The sequence below is a fragment of the Cheilinus undulatus genome, linkage group 9 (genome assembly GCF_018320785.1).
Source record: "Cheilinus undulatus linkage group 9, ASM1832078v1, whole genome shotgun sequence".
NCBI lineage: Eukaryota > Metazoa > Chordata > Actinopteri > Labriformes > Labridae > Cheilinus > Cheilinus undulatus.
Window position 1 is genome coordinate 1448687 of NC_054873.1, and position 21921 is coordinate 1470607.

The 21921-nt window shown below is 41.5% G+C and overlaps 1 protein-coding gene across 1 annotated transcript; it reads left to right on the top strand.

Annotated features, from left to right (window-relative positions):
* The first annotated feature begins 479 nt into the window (after nucleotides 1-479).
* On the top strand, nucleotides 480-20614 carry LOC121515235 (L-fucose kinase). Its single transcript, XM_041795897.1, has 23 exons — nucleotides 480-881; nucleotides 2722-2873; nucleotides 3172-3222; nucleotides 3296-3421; nucleotides 3531-3603; nucleotides 4803-4900; nucleotides 5003-5083; nucleotides 6072-6191; nucleotides 7402-7573; nucleotides 7787-7893; nucleotides 10744-10845; nucleotides 10926-11099; nucleotides 11363-11436; nucleotides 12139-12524; nucleotides 12614-12848; nucleotides 13007-13173; nucleotides 13325-13552; nucleotides 13638-13781; nucleotides 14069-14188; nucleotides 14405-14592; nucleotides 16197-16296; nucleotides 17583-17806; nucleotides 19864-20614. Exons 1-23 carry the CDS (start codon nucleotides 794-796, stop codon nucleotides 19933-19935), a joined length of 3282 nt encoding a protein of 1093 aa, XP_041651831.1. The 5' UTR covers nucleotides 480-793; the 3' UTR covers nucleotides 19936-20614.
* Nucleotides 20615-21921: the final 1307 nt, after the last annotated feature.

Below are 21921 nucleotides of genomic sequence, written 5' to 3' on the forward strand. Positions count from 1 at the left end.
TCTTAAATTTATTTAAAATGTACTGACTTGACTTTAAGTTAATAATTTCACTTTAAAAGTAAATCAAATTGAAATTACAACAAATAAAAAAGGAAGCAAAAGTCAACCTGAAAATAAAATGAGCGCCAAATCCACGCTGAGAATAGAAGACATCTGATTGGATAACCAGAAGGCGTAGGATCACGTCATTCTCGACTCCGCCTGTCCGGGATGTCTGCGCGATTATTTTTATTGTACCACAAAGTTTGATCGATTAGAATCTTTATTGTTTCAAAAGCGATTTATCAGATGATTCTTTCGGTGTGGCAGTTTTTGAAATTCTCCTACGCATTTAACTGAAGCTAAACTTTCATTAAACAGCTCTTAAACATCTTGGAAAGTTCACTTTTTTTAGTTATCAATTCGCCAACCGCCTTTGTCGAGAGGTCCAAATCTTAAAATCAAACGCCTCTATTTGTAGTGTACGGAAGCCCGCACGCGCAGTCAGACTTAGCAATGAAATGGTTAGAGACGGAAAAGCTCTTTTATAATTTCTACTTGATTTTGGTGTTTTTAAAACCTTTGCTCGCCTTTGTTTATCTTCCACAGCCGTTAACACATTCAGGGTCCGTTAGTTTTACTTTTCTCCGTTATCCCGTGCTGCAAACTCCGCCTTGCCTGAGTTTCGTCAGAAGTGATCCATCTCTGTCAGCGACGTTTACACAGCCTCGCCGCCTGCTGTCTAAATAAATGATGCTCTCTGGTGTGGTGCGGCGGTTTTAGCTCCGTTAACCGCACCATTAACCGTCTGGGGATGTCCGCCCGAGCCAGCGGTGGGTTCAGGTGGACGGTGGTCGTTCTGACCTGCCAGCACAAAGACAGTGTCTACGCCTTCCAGAGAGGTGAGGATCATCTGCTGGTCATAGACGATCTTTGAGATTTTATAGTTGCACCGATCAGCCTGAAGATGGCGCTGATGGACAGAAAATACTCAACCGTTTGAACTCTATTACTTCTAAGATTGGCTAAATAGTAAAGATTAAGTGTGTTATTGATCATTTTAACGATTCCATCAAAAATAAAATATTCATTCTGTAGAGAAGTACAACACTTTCTGTAATAAACTTTAGATTACAGAGCTATTTTAGTGTTTGCAAGGCTCAAACTAAACAGCCAACTACTCACTTAATTACAGCCGGCTACTTCCTGTTTCTGACATAAGAAAGTAGTTTATCAACTCTCTACTCGCTTGTCTTATACATGAAAGGTGATCAACTTCAATATAGTACAACCCTAATTCCAAAAAGCTTGGGCTTAAATAAAAAACAGAAGTCAATGATTTTTAAATATTATAAAACCATATTTTATTAACATAAACAACGTATCAGATGTTGAAATGGAGACATTTTACCATTTCAACAAAACTATTAGCTCGTTTTGAACTTGATGGCAGCAACACGTCTCAAAAAAGTAGGGACAGGGCACAAGAGCTATAGAGCTAAAGAGCTATAATCTAAGTAGTGAAGCAAAAATGCTAGAAGTAGCAATAACAATAAGTTAAAGGTGGCAAGAAATGGTCAAAAAGCAACAAAATGGGTGAAAATGTGAAGGAAAAATGCAAAAGGGGTCAGGAAGAAGCAAAAAATGGGCGCAAAATGACAAAAAAATAGTTAAAGGTGACATGAAATGGTGCAAATGTGGCAAAAAAATGAGTGAAAAGTGACTTAAATGGGCAAAAAGCAGTGAAGAGTGGCAAAAAATGGGCAAAGAATAGGAAACAAGTGGTATTTAATGGCAAAAGGTAGCTTAAATTGGCAAAAAAATAGCAAAATAAAAGATGAAAAAGGGCAAAAATGGGACAGAAGTGGTTAAAATGGGCAAAAAATAGGAAACAAGTGGTATTTAATGGCAAAAGGTAGCTTAAAGGGTGAAAATTGGGAGAAAAAACGGGATAGAAGTGGGAAAAAATGTCAAAATGGGCAAAAAATAGGAAAAAAGTGGTATTTAATGGCAATAGGTAGCTTAAATGGGCAAAAAAGAGGCAAAAACGTGGTGACAATGGGCAAAATTGGGATAAAAGTGGCAAAAAGAAGTGGCCAAAATGGGCAAAAACTAGGAAAAAGTGGTATTTAATGACAAATGGTAGCTTACATGGGTGGAAATTGGGAGAAAAAATGGTAAAAAGGGGCAAAAATGAGATAGAAGTGGCAAAAAATGGGTAAAAACCTGACCAAAAGCGTCAAAATGGGCAACAAAGTAGGAAAAAGTGTTTAATTGCACAAGGTAGCTTAAATGGGTGAAAAGTGGCAAAAATGGTGAACAAAGGGAAAAAAGATTCCCTTTTTAAGGTTTTTATAGGGGAATAATATTAAAAATGAAGACATAAAAGAGCCACACGGTGAGTATCACTGGTTCATGCAGAGTCTCTCAGATGTAAAGATTGGCAGAGATTCATTTATCTGAGAAAAAATGTGTCTAAAAAATGTGGAAAATATCAGGACAAAGAGCTGCCTACTCTTTCCCCACAGACTGACTGCTCTGTATGTATCGAGATCAAATTAATGCATTAAATAATGACCTTTGACCTCCACCATCTACTCACCCTCAGACAATAAACACTTATTAGTCACTGTATATTGTAAAAATGGGAAAACTGTTAAAATTCAGAAATATCAGAACATTTTAGTGATCAGATTTCTTCTGAACTGAACTTTTATAAATAGTTGATCTTGTGTTTTGCAGAGCTGGAGTTGAGGCAGCAGCGAGGCTCTCTCTCTCAGGGTGCGTTGGTTTTAACAGTCCGGGACCGCCAGGAGCCTCTGGGCAGCGGAGGAGCGACTCTGAACGCTCTGCTGGTCGCTGCTGAACACCTCAGCAGCCGAGCGGGACACACGGTGAGTCTACCCGAGTCACACGAGGACTTTAGTCTAAGAATTAGAGCTGTGAGACACCAGCGGGACACACGGTGAGTCTACCCGAGTCACACGAGGACTTTAGTCTAAGAATTAGAGCTGTGAGATGATTGAAAGATAACCTCATGAATAGCAGGTTACTCTTTTGGCTCTTTCGGTTTTTAACCTCCTGATCCTCCAAACACACATAGAACTTTGTGGATATAAATCTCTGTTAAAGCAGAGTCTAACGTCTAGTCTGGTTTTCTGGTTGATAATGGTCTGTGGTTGCTTCGTTCAGGTGGTGACAGCAGACGTCCTGGATGATGCTCACATCCTCATCCTCCACACGGTGAGTCCAGCAGCAGCCGGTCTTTAACCACAGAGGCAGTTTGATATTCAGCGGTCCTGTTTTCCTCCTGCAGGGCCGTGATTTCCCCTGGAGCTCCTGCAGCCGAGCGTTTTGCTGGCTTCCTGCAGAGAAACCGGATCAGACGGTGCAGGCGCCGCTCTGCTGTGTGGACCTGCTGCTGGACTGCCTCACTAACCAGGTCTGCTTTAATCATGACATCCAAACTCCCTAAACAGCAGAAACAATCCATGTCACCTTAAAGGATCATTAGCCGTAGAGGGTTTTATTTATCTGTTTTTCTTGGTCAGATTTGTCCCGGCTCTCCTCCCGGTGTTTGGGTCTGCAGCACCGACATGATCCTCACCATCCCTGCAGACTTTGGTGAGCGTTTGACTCAGACACCAGCTGTGTTCCTTGTGGAATAGAGACCGTCTGGTGACAGTTACAGAATAATTAGTCAGAGGAAGAGCAACTGGATTGAAACGCTGCCTTCTAAAGAGTAAAATCATTGCAGCTGATAAAGTGATAGAAATAAGACCAAGAGAATTTTTAGGCATGTGATGAAGAGGAGGCTGTGACCACCGGGCCTCCTCATCTCTCTGCACTGCCCGTGTGAAATGTTTGCGGTCTGACCCTGATGAAGGGTCTGATAACGTTGTTCTCTAAAGCTCAGCTGTTGCTGGAGTTCCTGCATCAGTAGAAAACGTCAGGGTTGGTAAAAACAGGAAGGTTACACTTCTGGTGATTTTCAAAGTAAAAGCCAGGCTTAACATTTCTGCGAAGAAACGTCAGAAGGCTTTTATTCTGAATTTCCCGGCTCAGTTCTAATCCCAGCTGTAGTCAGAGTTAGTGAAGTAAAACCTGTAAACCAGGGGTCATCAAGACCATCTGCACAAGGGCCAGATTTATTCTCCACAGAGACCACGGGGGCCGGACTTTCAAATCCTCCAAAAAATAAATCAATATTTTGGTCTGATTGAAATATTATTGTAGTAGTATTAGCATTTTCTTTCATAATGGAGGACATTTTTAGTCATTACCAGGGAGATCTGTCCCTACCTAGCCCCCATTTTTGACACTTTTAACCCATTTTTTCCCATTCTTGACCCCTTTTAAATCCCTTTTTCAGCATATTTTATCCTCTTGGTTCCACTTTTCTTCTATTTTGACACTTTTTGACCCTTTTCATTACTTTTTTTTGCCCTATTTTTGCCACTTTTAACCCATTTTTGATACTTTCACCCATTTGTTCCTGTTTTCACCACTTTTTCACCAATTTTTCTCCCTTTGTGCCACTCCACAACCCATTTTTCCATTTATCAGCCATTATTTTGTAACACTTTTGCTATCTTTAACCCTTTTTTAAATATCTGCTAATTATGACAGTAAATTTCAGTAAAAACACTGATGTGGCCCCTGGGCTGCCAGTTGATGATCAGTGATTTAAAGAAAGGGTTAAAACTCCTCAGACTGGCAGCTGTAAGACTCTATCAGAGCAATGAGCCAATCAGAATCAGGTATTTGCTGTATTTGAAGTATAGATAATCAATAATCCCTCCTAACCCTCTGCTGTTTGTCAGGTTTGTCCTGGGACGGTTTCTCTGGGGTTCGTGTGTTGGCGTTACCGGGAGAAGTCTCCTTCGCCGCTGATCACGGCGTCTACCTGACCGACCAGCAGGTGCTCTCTTATTCTCGATCTCGATGCTCTTTTTAAAGATTATTAGTTAGAAATAAAATGAACCCAGAGTGGGACTGAAGGTGCGTTTGTTTTGTCTTACAGGGTCAGGTTAAGGACATCATCTACAAGGGGACGAAGGAGCAGATTCAACGAGCTATGATGCATGATGGGAAAGTTCCTCTGGTGCGTATGCCTCTCACAGAGGGTAAAATGTGGCAAAAATTGGTTAAAGAGGGGAAAAGCGCCAAAAAGTATCATAAATTGGTTGCAAAGACAAAAATAGTTAAAAAAAAGTAATGAAAATTAGTTAAAAATAGGCAAAAATAGAAGAAAAGAGGCAAAAATGGATAAAAGTAGCACTAAGAGGATAAAACATGCAGGAAAAAAGGTTTAAAGGGGTTAAAGAATGGCAAAAAATTAGGTTAAGGAAGCAAAAAGGGGCAAAAAGTATTAAAAATGGGTTAAAGTGGCAAAAATACATCATAAATAGCCTGGCAAATTAGTGAAAAGGTGTTCAAGAGTGTAATAATAAGAATAAAAGATATAAAAACAAGCTAAAGATCAGAAGTGGTAATGAAATAATAATAACAATAACAGTAAAATAGCAACAGTAGCAGTAGTGGCAAAAAGAATAAAGTAAAATTGAAAATATATATATATAACAAATAAATGAATAAAAACAAAGAAAATAAAATTAAAGTGTAGATAAAAAGGTAGAACGATGAATAAAGGAATAAAAAGGAGTAGAAGACGACGTCACATAAAAGCAAGTCCATAAAAATGAGTTTTAAGAAGTGATTTAAAAGCAGAGACTGTTGCTGCACGCCTTGCCTCTGACCTCTACGTAGAACAGAATCATATAGAATCTAAACAGAACTAAACAAATAAAGACAAACAGGATAAGGAGCTGAACATCCCTCTCAGAAAACCGTTGTTTTTTAATTTATGCTGATAGGAACGTGATTTATTGTTAGCTAAAATCAAAACTGTCAGTCACTAAACTAAATGCAGCCTTACAAACCTGAGCGATACTACTCTGAGATTAAATAAATGTATTTTATCTGCATGTCCTAAAAAGACAGAGTGATAATCTCCTGGTCTAAAGCAGCGCTCTCACACTGATCCTGCTCCTCTGATTTAGCTCCACGTCAGCTCATCTGTCTGTTCTCAGGTGTCCGGTCCGGTCTTCTTCAGCAGGAGTGTTTCAGAGAAGTTACTGCAGACTCACGTCACTCCTCCTCTGGACGGATGTACCTACCTGGGCCTGGACTCTGGAGCTCCGCCCCTCCAGGTAACCACCCCCCCTTAACCCTTGTGCCCTCCTGAAATTTACTACCCTCAGGACATCTTCGAGGCAAAAATGTACGTAAAGAAAAACTGACATTAAATCAGCATACATCAATTTTTTTTCTACTTTTTTTTCCATAAATCTCTTTAACAACTTCAGACCTACTCAAATCTAACAAACATTCAATCATTTTCAAGATTTTAACCCTTTAAATGTCAGTTTGATTCTCTGAAATATTTTATTTTTTACTACAAAAAACACAAAAAGTGAATTATTTTCCATAAAATTAATAGTGGTAGTGGTAAATGTTAATGTTTGACCCATCCAAGACTCTTATCGGCACCAAAGCCCCTTCTTTCCTCTATTAATTTTGTAAATTTTACTTTTACAAAGTGGTGAAAAGAGGTTAAAATGTGGCCAAAAACAGTTAAAAGAGGAAAAAGGGGCAAAAAAATTGATAAAAGAGTGGCACAAGGGGACAAAAATTGGGTGTAAAAGTTGTGAAAAGAGGTTAAAATATGCCAAAAAAATTTTTGTAGTGCAAAATAAAATATTTCAAATAATCAAACTGGCATTTAAAGGGTTAAAATCTTGAAAATGATTGAATGTTTGGTTGTTTTGAGCAGGTCTGAAGTTGTTTAAGAGATTTATGAAAGAAAGTGGAAAAAAAAATTGATGTATGCTGATTTAATGCCAGTTTTTTGTTCGTGTACATTTTTGGCCTCAAAGATGTTCAGAGGGTACAAAATGCATCAATAGTAAATAGATGACATGTAAGAGTAAAACATGTTGGATTTCAGAAATTTAACTGAACATGCCACAAGCTGTAAAACTGCCAAAATGATCACAAATTTAAAAAGAAAAAGGTTGAGAAAAATGGAGGGTTAAAGGGGACATACTTGACCCTTTAGACGAGTTTATTTCGGTCTCATGGGTCCCTAAAACATGCCTGTGGAGTTTGTTGCTGAAAAACAAACACACCATCATTATAATGATAAAAAGCCTCCTAAATGTTTCTGAATCCACTCACCTTCTCATCTGTTCACATCAGCACAGGTGTTTTTTTGTGGTTTTGCTCCTAATCAGTGAGAATCTGCCTTCACTGTCGTCGTGGTGCTCAACATCTGCAGACTTGTCAGCCGTGTTTCTTCATTCCCTTAAATCCTGATATCGAAGGTTGAACTGTTGTGACCTTTTTGGTCTCCGTCCTCAGATCTCTCTGTTCCTGGACCTGCTGAAGTGTCTCTGCTCGGATCTGACTCTGGATCAGTTTGTCAGCCTGGACCGAGCCGGGTGTACTTCTGCTGCGGGACCACAGGGGGCGTCGTTGAGGAGCGGCAGGACGGAGCTGTGGAAGATTCTGAGAGGAACCCCGCTCACAGTGGGTAGGGGCGTCTCTAAGTCCCAGTATCAGGGCTGCAGTCAGCAGGGCGGGTCTTAAGGCCGGTTTTGTAGAAGACTTCACCAACATTTAGATTTGAGCGGTCTGTGTGTCTCCCTACTCCTGATTGGCTCTGGGCTCGCTGTGACATCATCAACCTTCTCAGTCTTAACTGTCTTTTGAGATCCTGATCTGTACTTTTCCTCTCTCCTCACAGCGTACGTCCCCGGAGGTCGCTACGACTACCTGACTCTGTCCGGACAGCAGCAGGTGGAGCGGCTGAGCCGTGATTGGACGGATCGAAACACTCTGTCCCACATCCAGGTGATAGCTCCTGTTCCTGTTTTTAATATTATTTATTTTTATTTGTTTAAAAAACATAAATGATTTTATTTCTTACTTTCTGTTATTTAATTTTTATTTATTTAAAATTTATTTGTTTTATTTTTCTTTATTTTTTCCCATTTCTTTGATTTAGTTTTTTTGATTTAGTTATCTTTTTTCTTTTCAGTAGATTTTTTTTGGCTGCGAGAGTTTCTGTAAAGCGTTTTAATAATCATCACTAAATGCCCTTGTAAAAAAATATATAAGTAAAATGACAGGTAACTATCAGGGTCACTGCCTTCAAAAAGCAGCTGGAAATCGACTAAATTCTGTGATTCTCATTAAATGAACTATTTCTAATTGTACTTGAGATCAGAAAACATAAATGTTGGGATAATAAATGTGAATTACAGAAACATATTCTTCCTTTCATTGAATTATTAGTAATCAGGGTTTAAATTCAGAATATCCAACAATCTGAAACAGTTTGGCCTTTTGGTGTTGGCAGTAAATTAATGCAGCCCTCTTGGTACGGCTCTTTCCCATCCCTGCTCCACACCACAGTGTTCAATGTTTTCTAATGCAGGGGTTCTCAACCTTGGGGTCGTGACCCCAATGGGGGTTGCGAGACACTGAGAGGGGGTCTCCAGATGCCTAAGAATATTTTTTTAAATTACTCTGTGGTCACTTTACACCAATTTTGCCAAATTTGAAACCGTTTTCGTCACTTTTCCATCAATTTTGCCAATTTTTACACGTTTTTGCCACTTAAAACCCATTTTTTGTCCATTTTAAACCCTTTCCACCGCTTTTTTCTGCCTGTTTTTGCCACTTCTAAACCAAATCTTGTTACTCTCTGCCTATTGTTGGCTCTGTTAACCCATTATTGCCAATATAACCCCTTTAACACGTTTTACGCCACATTTTACCATTTGATATGCCCATTTTTGCCAGTTTAACCCATTTCTGCCTCAGCTAACCCTTTTTATCCAGTTTATATCAATTTTTCATCCCATTCCACCAAATTTCCACCTATTTTTGCCACTTTTTTGTAATGTTTGGCATTTCTAATCCATTTCTGCTACTTTTAAAATCTAATTTCACCACTTTTCCCACCATTTTTTGCCCTTATTTATCCATTTAGCTGTTTTTAACGTATATAAATTCTGTTTTTAACAAAAGGATTCACATTTTTAAGAGGGCTACTTACTACACAAATAAATTAAAACGATATTTGTTTCTTTGATAAAAGGTGTTCATATTTTTATTCAAAACATCAGTGTATCAGATATCCAGTACCCTTTTTAACTACTGCATAAAAGTAGAAGTTGTAGACCTCCAGTACTGATATCTTTTACTTTTAACCACAGTGTTTTATGCTAGCTTTCTGTGAAAATCACCCAAATTAAAACGCATCATTTTGGCAGTTATAAATATTACCAATATATCTGTACTATCAGTAAATACAGCGGTATACAGATGCTGCTGCATGGTTGCAGAAACAGACCAGCTCACCCATCATTAATGTAAATCAGTGGTTCCCAACCTGGGGTCCGGGACCCCCTTGGCAGGGCGCCAAAGATCTCAAGGGGGGCGTGAGGCTTTGTCTGCTCAGAGGTTGTCAAAATTAGATTTGCAAATATTAGGTAAAATCATGATAAAGCACTTAATAAACAGTTTATACAATGGTCTTTTGGTAAAAACCTGCAAAGGGCCACTTCCTCAGGGTTTTATCAATGAAACGACTAAAGACACGGGGCACGGTCTACCTACTAGACCAGGGCCGTCAAACTCTATCACACCAGGGGCCAGATTCTGGATTTAAGTCCAACCTGAGAGACTGAGAGGGTTAAAATTGGACCATAAACTGTCAACCCCTTTTTCGCCAGAAATTTAAAAAAATTAAAAACACTTAGTATTGAATATAAATCACTTTGAAATAAAAAGTCAAAATGATGAGTGTAAAGGCTCAAAATCTGCGATAAAAAGTCAACCCTTTTAGTTCAAGGGTTTAAAAAATACAAAACTAAAATAACAAAATGATGTTTTAAGAAATGCAAATACATGAGAAAGTCAAAATCATAATTTTAAAAGGTTAAAATATGAGTTGAAATTTCAAATTATAAGTCTAAATGGTCTAAATATGGGATTAAAAAGCTGAAGTTAAGAGTTGAAGAGTCAAAATATGACTTAAAACTAAAAATAATGAGTTAAAATGTTAATAATATGACTCCAAATTTTAAAATGTGTATCTAAAAGGTCATAATATGATGTAAAATACCAAAATTATGAGTTGTAAGGGTCAAAGTATAAAATAAATAGTCAAAATACCAAGTTTCAGTTATAATTTTGAGATGCAAAATTGCAAATATGCTATGAACACACAGATAAATCATTTTTCCCCACTTTCTTGACTTTTTATAATAATATTTTTACCCTGTTTCAGATTTTCATGACTTAACAAGGATATTTTAAATCATCAAGGTCAGGTTTACATTTTTATTCTGGAGGAAATCTGCAGACCTCATACTGGTGGACCAGTTAGAATAGAAACATCCTATGATCTTGCGGGCCGGATATAACTGTACCACGAGCCAGATTTGGCCCCCGGGCCTTGAGTTTGACACCCCTGTACTAGACCATCAGAATGTTTTTGCACTCTTCATGTCGTACTCTCTCTTTGTCTCACAGAACCTTTGTTTAGTAAAACGCTGGTACATTTTGATATGAATTATAATTTAAACAGCAGATTGTTTCGTTTGACCAGATTTCATCAGAAGCATCAAAACTTCATCAGTCATTCTTTCTCTAGTTTCTGAAACGTTTACTCTACTTCCTGTTTCCCCTCAGAGAGAGAGCGAGGTGAATGAAGGAGGTCGTGTGATCAACAGCGTTCTGGAGGGAGACGTTGCCGTTGCCTCTGGTGCAGTGGTGCAACACTGCCACCTACAGGTCAGGAGGTTTCTGCAGCTGTTTGTTAATAACAGCAGTGAGGTTTGGACCCTTGTTGTGACCTTTAACCTCTCCTACAGGGTCCTCTGAACGTCCCGTCAGGTTGTTTACTGTCTGGTCTCGAGTCTTCATCATCACAGAGCATCAGGCAGCTGTCGCTGTCTGATGACATCATCATCCAGGGACACCGGATCGAGCTGGGAGAGCTGAAGTTGAACGTTTACACAGTGATGGGAGCGCGGGACGACCTTCAGGTAGAATACACTGAAAAAGACTAAAAAAAAATAGTGAAAACTGAATATCTGGAAAAGTTCTGAACATAAGAGGGTCAAATATGATTTTAAAAATTGTTTTACAGCTTTAAATCAGCAACTTTACATTCTAGTAAAGGAAAATTTAAACTACAAAGCCTTAAAATCTTCAGTCTGACCTCCTCCTTCTCTCCTGCTTATACTTCCTGCCCTCCTTCTCCTTTTCCCTTCTTCCTCTTCCTCTTCCTCCTCCTCCTCCTCCTCAGGTCTCCTCTGAAGACAGCGACGCCTCCTTCCTGAATCAAACATGGAGCTCCTTCTACATCAGAACAAGAATACAGTACGACCTCACTGACCATCATACCGTCATTCAGCATTCTTTAAAGGTTTACATATTAACCCCTGACCTCACTTTTTCCTCCTCTCCTCGTCTCCTCTCCTTGTCTCCTCTCACTGTCTCCTCTCCATATCTCCTCTCCTTGTCTACTCTTCTTGTCTGCTTTCCTTGTCTCCTTGACCTCTCCTCACTCCTCTCTTCTCCTTGTTCTCTCTCCTTGTCTCCTCTCCTTGTCCTCTCTCTTCATCTCCTGTCCTTGTCCTCTCTCCTCTCCTGGTCTCCTCTCCACTTCTCCTCTCCACATGTCCTCTCCTTGTCTCCTCTTCTTGTCTGCTTTCCTTGTATCCTTGGCCTCTCCTTGCTCCTCTCCTCTCCCTGTCTCCTCTCCTTGTCTTCTCTCCTTGTCTCCTCTTCTTGTCTGCTTTTCTTGTCTCCTTGACCTTTCCTCACTCCTTTCCTCTCCATGTCTCCTCTCCTTGTCTCCTCTCCTTGTTCTCTCTCCTTGTCTCCTCTCCTTGACCTCTCTCTTCATCTCCTGTCCTTGTTCTCTCTCCTCTTCTCCTCTCCTTGTCTCCTATCATCTTCTCTCCTTGTCTTCTCTCCTCTCCACTTCTCCTCTCTTTGTCTCCTCTCCTCGTTTCCTCTCCTTGTCTCCTCTCCTTGTCTCCTCTCCTTGTCTCCTCTCCTTGCCCTCTCTCCTCTCAGACCAGAGGAGTTGTGGATCCGAGGAGAACGCCGCTCCCTCCTGGAGGCCCGTCTCTTCCCGGTCCTCCACCCCAGAGGAGGCGCTGTGGGTCTGGATGGAGGCGTCAGCTGGCTGCTTGGAGGAGGAGGAGGAGGAGAAGGAGGGGAAGGAGGAGGAACCTCTCTGCGGAGGTGGAGGGAGGCGTGGCGGCTCTCTCTGAGGGAGGTGATGTCACTGACTCACCAGGAGGCGGAGCTTCAGTGGAGGGAGGCGTTACTGTTCCTATCAGGGAGGAGGAGGGTGAGTGACGCTCTGAGGACTCGCTCAGACGTCTGCCTGCTGCCGTGCTTCAGGGCGGCGGTGATGGGAGGCCAGCAGGGGGCGCTGCTGGAGACGCTGGACAGCAGTGAGTCAGGGCGCTGCATCATTTTTAAATCGTTTTTTAGAAATATTAAATTCTGTTGTTTATTAAATTTACTCATCTGTTTTTTTTAGTCGCAGCAGGAAGCGGAGAGCAGACATCAGAGTCAGGGGCGGAGCTTGGCGTGGCCGCTCGCTGCCTCTCTTGCATCGCTGACGTGTTGGTGTGCATGGCCGGGGGGAAAGGAGGTCTGAGGAGTGGACCGGCTGCTAACGAGGCGTGGCGCTCTGCCTACTCCCTGTTAGAGGAGGGTGACCTGAGGGGCGGAGTCAGAGCCCTGGCTGAGCAGAGAGCTCATTGGCTCAGTAGGTGAGCGCCACTCTCTGTGTTTACATTAGGTGTTAATTTTGGTGGCTCTGTTGTCAATAAGGACCGCCCCCTACAGGAAGGAGTATTATTTAGATAACACGGCGCCGTTACGCAGGTCGCTGGGTAACGATGCGTGTTTTATTTACTGCCCCCTGCAGGCCAGACCTGCTGGTTCGTGCAGCGCGGCACTACGAGGGTGCTGGGCAGGTGCTCCTACGACAAGCTGTGATGTCATCGCAGAGGTTCATCTCTATTGGACAGGGAGAGGTCCCACCTCTGGAGGAGTGGCAGGAAGTGGAATGTCCATCCAGACTGGACCTGGCAGGTGAGTTTAAGGAGGGCTTGACCCCTTTGACCCCGGACCCTCTATCTAATAAACCCCCCATCATGGCTCCCATAGAAAATGCTAGATTACTGTCAACATCTGTTCTAATCTGCTGGTGTAGACCCATAAACATCAGTTTGTTGTGTTCCAGGTGGTTGGAGCGACACGCCGCCCATCGCCTTTGAGCATGGCGGTTCCGTCACAAACGTCGCCGTGAAGGTCGATGGGAAGCGTCCGATTGGTGCCAGAGCTCGTCGCATCAGAGAGCCCCGCCTCCTGCTGGTCAGCTACACCGGGGGACGGGACAGTGAGGTTTCCATGGAGACAGTGTGTGACACCCTAGATGACCTGAGGGACTACTGTCAGCCTCACGCTCCAGGTGGGCGGTTACCTTACATCAGCCTGGCTCAGACAGGGTTAATAAGAGGAGTTTTATCAAGTTTATACGTGTTTGTGTTTTAAAGGCGCCCTGCTGAAGGCCGTCTGCGTGTGCAGTGGTCTGGTGTCTCTCTCCTCCCAGCATCCTTTGAGGGATCAGCTGATGCAGCGGTGGGGAGGAGGGGTGGAGCTTCACAGCTGGTCAGCGCTGCCGACAGGATCTGGACTGGGTGAGTTTTGGTTTCAATGAAGAATTTTCCAGCTCCTGAAAAGTGAGGATCTGATGCTCATCTTTAATCTGGTGATGAGACTTTGGACAGTTCTTTTGACAAACAGGACTGTGCAGACATTTCTTTTGTCTCCATAGTTAACTATTTATTTACATTACAAACAGTTTAGCAGCTTCAGTCACAGCCTCAGTAGTTCACACACAGGGTTGAAGTCAGACTTACTAGAGACAGATCTTATCATAGCTAGTGTAACCGGTTTTAGTTGTTGATCATTTCCTCTCCTGCAGGTACCAGCAGCATCCTGGCGGGGGCGCTGTTGGCTGCAGTGTACAGGTGTACTGGTCGGGGCTACGACACAGATTCTCTGATCCACGCCGTCCTCTACCTGGAGCAGATTCTCACCACAGGTTGGGACTTTTTTAAACGCCTCCTCTCGTTTGGTGCCAGTTTAAAAGCAGAAAGTTTGATGTCATTAGTGGTGTTATTGATCTGGGGTCAACGCAGGTATAAAACATCCTCAGACCCACACTCATGAGCGTTAAGCTAGTTTTAGTTTAGTTCATTATTCATCATATTTGTTTGTCCTTTTTATTTTCTGTTTCTTTGATTTCATGGCGTTTCAGGTGGAGGCTGGCAGGATCAGGTTGGAGGTCTGGTGGGTGGGATTAAGGTGGGTCGATCCCGAGCGTCTCTGCCCCTTCAGGTGGAGGTGGAGCGTCTCCGCCTTCCTCAAGATTTCCTGGTTTCTCTGGAGCAGCACCTCCTGCTGGTGTACACGGGGAAAACACGGCTGGCTCGAAACCTGCTGCAGGTGTGAACGTCTCTCTGAGCCTTACCTGGCACGCTTACTCAGTGTTAGGGCGGTGGCCTTACTGTATTGTATAGATCAGGGGTTCTCAACCTTTACAGCCCGTGACCCCCAAAATAAAGGTGCCAGAGACCGGGGACCAGAATAGTCATCTGGAGACAAGGCCGCCCATAAAGGGGGATAAATTAGAGAGCTTTCTGGCACCCATCCAAACTAGGGGCACATGGAGGTCAGCAAAATCATGGTTCATTGTAAAGTTATCCATATTTTATATTTAATCTAAATAATAACCACACTTATCAAAGAAACAAAAATATATTTTTAATCATTTATGTAGTAAAAAGTCTTCTTAAAAATGTAAAACCCTTTTGTTAAAATACAAAGAATTGAAATGGTTTAAAAATTGCTACAATGGGTTAATAATGGCAAAAAAAAATGGTGGAAAAGATGGGGAAGTTGGATTTTAAAAGTAGCAGAAATGGGTTAGAAGAGGCAAGAATGGGCAGAAATAGTGGTATAAAGCAGTGGTTCTCAACCAGTGGGTCAGGACCCAAAAGTGGGTCGCGAAGTCCTTTTCAGTGGGTTGCAGAAGTGTGCCTGGGAAAAAAATGTGCAAAATTGTCTATGAGACTCTATAAACCATGCATGTTTAATCCTTTATCACTGTTTTGTTAGACCTTTTGTACTGTCTTAGGCCCAGTCTCTACTGTTTATTACTAAATATATCTGATTGATTATATCTGAAGAAAACATAGGCAGACATTAGTTAAACTACCAAAAATAGGCATATGTAATGGTGAAATGTGGTTAAAATGGGAAAAATTGGTTGTAAAAAGTGGTTAAAAAGGGTACAACAGAGGCAAATTTAAGCTTAAGTAGCAAGAATTGTTTTAGAAGTGGCAAAAACAGGCAGAAAAAAGTGGTGGAAAGAGTTTAAAACTGACAAAAATAGGTGTTAAATGGCAAAAATGTGTTAAAATTGGTGGGAATATGATGAAAATGGGTAAAAAAAAGTGACAAAATTGGTGTAAAGTGGCAACAGTGTAGTTTAATGGGTTTTTTTTTAGGTTTAAGGTTGAGAACCACTGTTATAGAGTACTGCTGTGGTGTTTTGTATTTTGTATTCTTCTTTTGTGTCTGAGTGAGTGCTCTGTTGTCGCATGGATCTTTGTCTCTTGCTTCGTGAGTCTTCTGTTTGTCCAGTGTGCTGTCTGTCGTGTGTGTGGACCTTTGGCGTCGTCTTCCCAGGTGGTGCTCCGTGATTGGCTGATAGAGCCTGCGGTTGACAGGGCGGCGTCACTGACAGCAGCATCTCCTTTGTTTGCTCCCGTCCTCCAAATCCTAGTATCACTGAGAACTGTGTGTTTGTTAGTTCGGTGTATTTTGACTCTGATCTTGTTTTCGTAATCTTAATTAGTACTTTGTTGGTAATCATGTTTGTGGATTATATTTATTTTTCAGTGCTGTAACCCGTCTGTTGTTTGAATTTATTGAGATTAATCTATTTGAGCCTTGATTGGCTGATTTGTTCATTAAGTTAAAAAAGCCTGTTACTGGATTAAAAGTGAACATGTGAAGCAGCGTCTTGTTTCTGTTTCTCCCTGCAGGACGTTGTCCGGAGCTGGTACAGCCGTCTGCCCTCCATGGTCCACAATGCTCATCAGCTGGTAGAGAACTCAGAGGAATGTGCTAGAGCGTGTTCAGACGGTGAGATCACCTACGCCAGGGGTTCTCAACGTTGGGGTCACGAGACACTGAGAGGGGGTCTCCAGATGCCTTAAAAACACTAAAAACATTTTTGAAGTACACTGTTCCCACTTTACACCAGTTTAGCCTAATCTTAACCCATTTTCATCACTTTTCCCACCAATTTTGCCAATTTTAATATATTTTTGCAACTTAAAACCCATTTTTTTTTGTCCATTTTAAACCCTTTCCTCCACTTTCTTCTGCCTTTTTTTTGTCACTTTTAAAACAAATCTTGCAAGTTTCGGCCTATTGTTGGCTCTGTTGACACATTATTGCCACTATTAACCCCTCTGTACCACTTTTTAAGCCACATTTCACTATTTGATATGGCCATTTTAGCCAGTGTCTGACTATTTCTGCCTCTGCTAACCCTTTTTGCCAGTTTATATTAATTTTCATCCCATTTCACCAAATTTCCACCTATTTTTGCCACTTTAACACAATTTCAGCCACTTTTGAATCCCCTTTTATCACTTAATATGCCCAGTTTTGCCACTCCAACCAATTTTTGCCATTTCTGTTTTTTTTGCCACTTTTATCTAATTTTTGTAAGTTCTAACCCATTTCTGCCACTAATAAAATCTAATTTCACCACCTTTCTCACCATTTTTTGTTATTATTAACCCATTTGACTTATTTTTAAGGTATTTTAATTCTGTTTTAACAAAAGGATTTATATTTTTAAGAGGGCTACGTACTACACCATTGAATTTAAATGTGTTTCTTTGATAAGAGTGGTTATTATTCAGGTTAAATATAAAATACCACAGCTTAACTTTACAATGGACCAGGATTTTTCTGGTCCCCAGTTTGGCTGGGCCCCGGAAATCTCTCCCATTTTGTCCCCCCTAATGGGCGGCCTTGTCTCCACATGGCTGTGTTCAACCAGCTCCAGGTACAGTGGGGGTCCCCGGTCTCTGACACCTTTATTTTGGGGATCGTGGGGTGAAAAGGTTGAGCACCCCTGACCTATGCTACCGTTGGGTTTATCATGAGCTACACTGAAGAATTCCACCTATGTTGGACATTTTTGTTCTGTGGTTTTCTCTACAGCAGAAGGTTGGGGGTTCAGTCCCCAGCTCCTGCAGCCACATGGCTTTACTGAGAGCTCCCTGTCAGTATTATGCTGAAAAAAAGATGAGCAACCTCCAGCATCAGTGTCTCTGTATCCCTACTCATGCACTACATCTCCCATAATCCCCTGGTTTTACATCAAAGGTGTTAACATCCTCTCCTCCCCTCAGGTTCTCTGAGCAGACTGGGAGCGTGTTTGGACCGTTCGTGGCAGCAGAAGAAGCTGATGGCTCCAGGATGTGAGCCGGCCTCCGTCAGGGTCATGATGGACGCCCTGAGGCCCCTGGTCCTCGGTCAGAGCCTCGCCGGGGCCGGAGGCGGCGGATTCCTCTACGTGCTGACCCGGGAACCTCGACAGAGAGAGGCGGTCCTGCACGTCCTCAACACCACAGCGGTGAGGAGTTATCAAATTCAACAGTGGTCAGAAATCCCTCTCTACTCTACACGGAGCTCTTCAGAGAAGGTTTACTGTTGGATAGACCAGTGGTTCTCAAATGGAGTGCCAAGGCACACTAGCGTGCCTTCAGGCAAGTCTAGGTGTGCCGTGGGAATTTGTACCATATGTTATTACTACGACTTTATGGCAAGAACTGAAACCAGAGCTGCCCACAGATCTGGACCCCTGAAAAACCCCAGAGAATGGACCCTCCCCAGTTGGGCTTTATTGATGATATCAGTGTGTGTGTGTTGGATCAGTAGCATTGGTGCTAGCATCCTGGCTAACAGATGCCTCATTAAGAGCTGAAAAGCATGGCGAGCTGTTATTGGGTTGAAATTGGTGTTAAAGTTATTAATTCATGCTATTTTTAACCAAGTTAAACATTTTTCTACCCACTTTTGCCACTTCTTTTGACTGCTTTTTTTTTGCCACTTCTTATTTGGAACTTTTTACCCTTTGTTGCCACTTTAACAGAACTTTTTCCCACATTTAACCCATTTCTGCTACCTTTTTGGAACTTTTTCCCACATTTAACCCATTTCTGCTACCTTTTTGGAACTTTTTCCCACATTTAACCCATTTTTGCTACCTTTTTGCCACTTTTAACTACATTTAACCCATTTTTGCTACCTTTTTGCCATTTTTAACTACATTTAACCCATTTTTGCTACCTTTTTGCCATTTTTAACTACATTTAACCCATTTTTGCTACCTTTTTGCCACTTTTAACTACAACTACCTTTTTGGAACATTTTACCACATTTAACCTTTTTTTGCTACCTTCTTGCCACTTTTCGCACAATTTTGCTATATTGTTTTGCCATTTTCTCCCATCACTTTTAACCTCTTTTTACCACCTTGTAGTAACTTAAACCCTTTTTTGCCACTTTTCTGCCACTTGTAACCTATTTTGCCACCTTTTTGCCACTTTTCTGCCAACTTTTGCCGTTTTTTTCTTATCACTTTTATCCCATTTTTACCACCTTTTTAAACGGTTAATCCTTTAGACCAATTATAAACCATTTTTGCCACTATTTTGACACTTTCAACAAGTTTTGGCCAGTTTCAACTCATTGGTTGGCCACTTTATACCAATTTTTGCTCATTTCTGACTTTGTTTAGCCAATTTTTGCCCAATGTTGCCATGTTTTTCCATCACATTTAACCCATTTTTGCCACCATTTGCCATCTCCATGATCCTTCAGTTGGCTGGGCCCCAGAAAGCTCTCCCCTTTATCCCCTTATAGGCCACCTTGACTGTAACATTATTTAAAAAGTCTATTTTGTATTGATTTAAATATGGTGTGCCTTGAGATTTTGGCTTAACCTTAGGTGTGCCTTGGGCGAAAAAAGTTTGAAAACCACTGGGATAGATGAGTGAACGTTATCAGAATAATATAAAGCTGCAGACTGACAGTCAGTAAACCTTTAGTTCAGCTGAAGGATGTTTGATTTGTGTTATTTCTGAGTTCTCTGTTTGAAGGGAAGGAGTCAGACCTCAGGCTAGTTTATCCTACATCACTGGTTCCCAACCTTTTTCCATTGAGCCCCCCTTCACATATCTAAGAAGAGCTGTGCCCCCCCCCCCCACAACCCATGAAAAAAAGGGACTTAAAGTACACATCAAGATCAATTATCATCATCATCTAAAGCCAAAGAAAATAGTCAAAAACCAAACAACACACTTTAGTGTGAACCATCCATGTGTGTGTCATGGTTTCAGATCGTTTAAATGACCCTGATTTTAAAAACCTCAGAGCAGACTGACCAACCCCCCCCCATAGGGCTGATTGTCTTTTGTAACTTTCTTCTCCAGAGAGGCTGGTATCAAGGTTTTTAAAAATGCTTTAATCTTTCAGAGAGGCCTCTGTGGTGGGGTGGGGGTGGGGGTGTGGGGTGGGGGTGTGGGGGGGGTGATGATTAACGACTCTTCACCGCCATCCGTCTGTACTACAGCGTTTTAATTTAGAGGATGTGTTGATGTTTAATGTTTGGGGATTCGTGTCTTTCAGGGTCTGGGAGACTTCAGCGTTCACTCTGTGGAGATCGACACGGACGGCATTAAAGTCCCACCGCCGTCCTGACGCTGATATCTGGGCTCTATCATGTGCTCTGTGTTGTTAAGAGAGCAGTTTGAAGCTTAGGTTATACAATCCTAGGATTTAGGGTGGTATGAATATTTGCTTCTATTTAGGATATGACAGATATAAATGTATGTCTTCCTTTAGAAGAGGAGTTTGATGATTTCAATGAAAATGAAAATTATTTAGCTGAGTCCTCCTGTAATAGTGATGATATATGAAGATTTAAGTTTTCTGAAGTCAACTGAGCATAAATCTTTTACTTTTTAGAGTTTTTAGAGACATTGATCACATTTTTACAATGATCAAAACATTAAGTCCAAATACTCCTTCATAATCAGCTTCATCACCTCAGGCTGGACGGTTTTCTACATTCAACAGCCGACAGACAGTACACGACTGTAGTACTCAAGTAAAAGTACCATTACACCGAAGTAATCTAGTAAATACACAGCAAAGCTGTGTAGAGATTTCAGTTTAACCCTGTATTAGCGGTCCACACTCCACTGCAGTGTAAATTTCATCGACTAAAACTATGACTAAAACTATTCGTCAACAGCCTGGTAGTGCCACATTATATAATAATGCCCCATTATGTAATAACCCTAACCATAGGACTTAGTGTGGGCTCCAAGGTATGCCCTACCCAACTACCTTGCCCTAACTCTAACCGCTTAGTGACTTATGCCTAAACCTAACCCCCCTTCAGGGCTCTAGACTAAACACCTAACCTTATTACATTATTACATAATGGGGCGTTATTACATAATGGGGCACTACAATCCCTTTTTCCATGACAAAAACTAGACAAAGACTAACAAAAATAGATCTGTGATGACTAAAACTGACAAAACTAAGTTTAGTTTTCACCAAGATGACTAAAACTAGACTAAAATGTAATGCAGTTTTCATCTGACATTCAAAATCTGTGACATTTCTCCACTGTGGGTAAATCTGTCTAAAATGACACAGCTGTATCTATCCTGCCTCTCAGCTGCAGAAAGCAGGGACCCCTGGTTTGGCAGAGAAAACACTACCATGATTTGGTACCAGATTTAGGCAAGAGAACAAATGCTTGGACTAAAAGTAAAGACAAATGTGACTAAAACTAAAATGCATTTCATTTAAAGACTAAAACTAAAATTAAAACTAGCTGCCAAAATTAACACTTGTCCACAAAAACTCTTCAACCTTTAAAGTGTTGAATAATTTATGACAGAGCTGCCATCATTCTTTATAATATATATCAAGTGTGTCTCAAAGCAGAGTCAGCCTCATGGCAGTGCACACTGATGAAGAAGAGGCTCCATGCCTCCTAGAGCCACAGGCTTGGACTCTGTCTCAGTGGATAACTTCACTCATGGTGCAGGTGTGTCTCACTTAAAAACAACAAGAAACCAGAAATAATCCCCAATTAAATGCATACAAAACACACCTCAACACTCTGCCCAAGGGCATGATGGGAAACTGCCTATGCATCTCTCCCAGTGGGTGGAGCTTAGATCAGATGCCTCTTGTCAGAGTTGAACTAATGCTGGAGGATCAACACCGTCCAATAACTCCAACACTGACGACCATTTCACTGAGAGTGGAGTTAGAATTACATTTTTAGAGTTAAAGTAAACTCTAAAAATGAAATAATTTTATCAACACTGCAGTCTTCTCTGGGATATGATATGGAATTATTCTCTCGCTAGGCTTAACTAACCTTCCCAACCAATCAGCGACGAGGGGCAGTACTTCCGGACTCAGCAGAGTCGTGACGTAAGCGAGCAGCAACAAGAGGCCGGCATAATTATGGAGGAAGAGATTAGCATGGATGCTGCTAAAGCGCCAGTTTTATCAGGACTTGATGACATTTCTTGGTTAAAAGAACAAAGAACAGCAGTAAGTTTTCTTTTCAAAAACCACAAAGTCGTGTACTGACACGCCTACAGTCACCATGGTTCGCGGCGTTATGTAGTTCTCTATGGAGTTTACTCCTCAGTG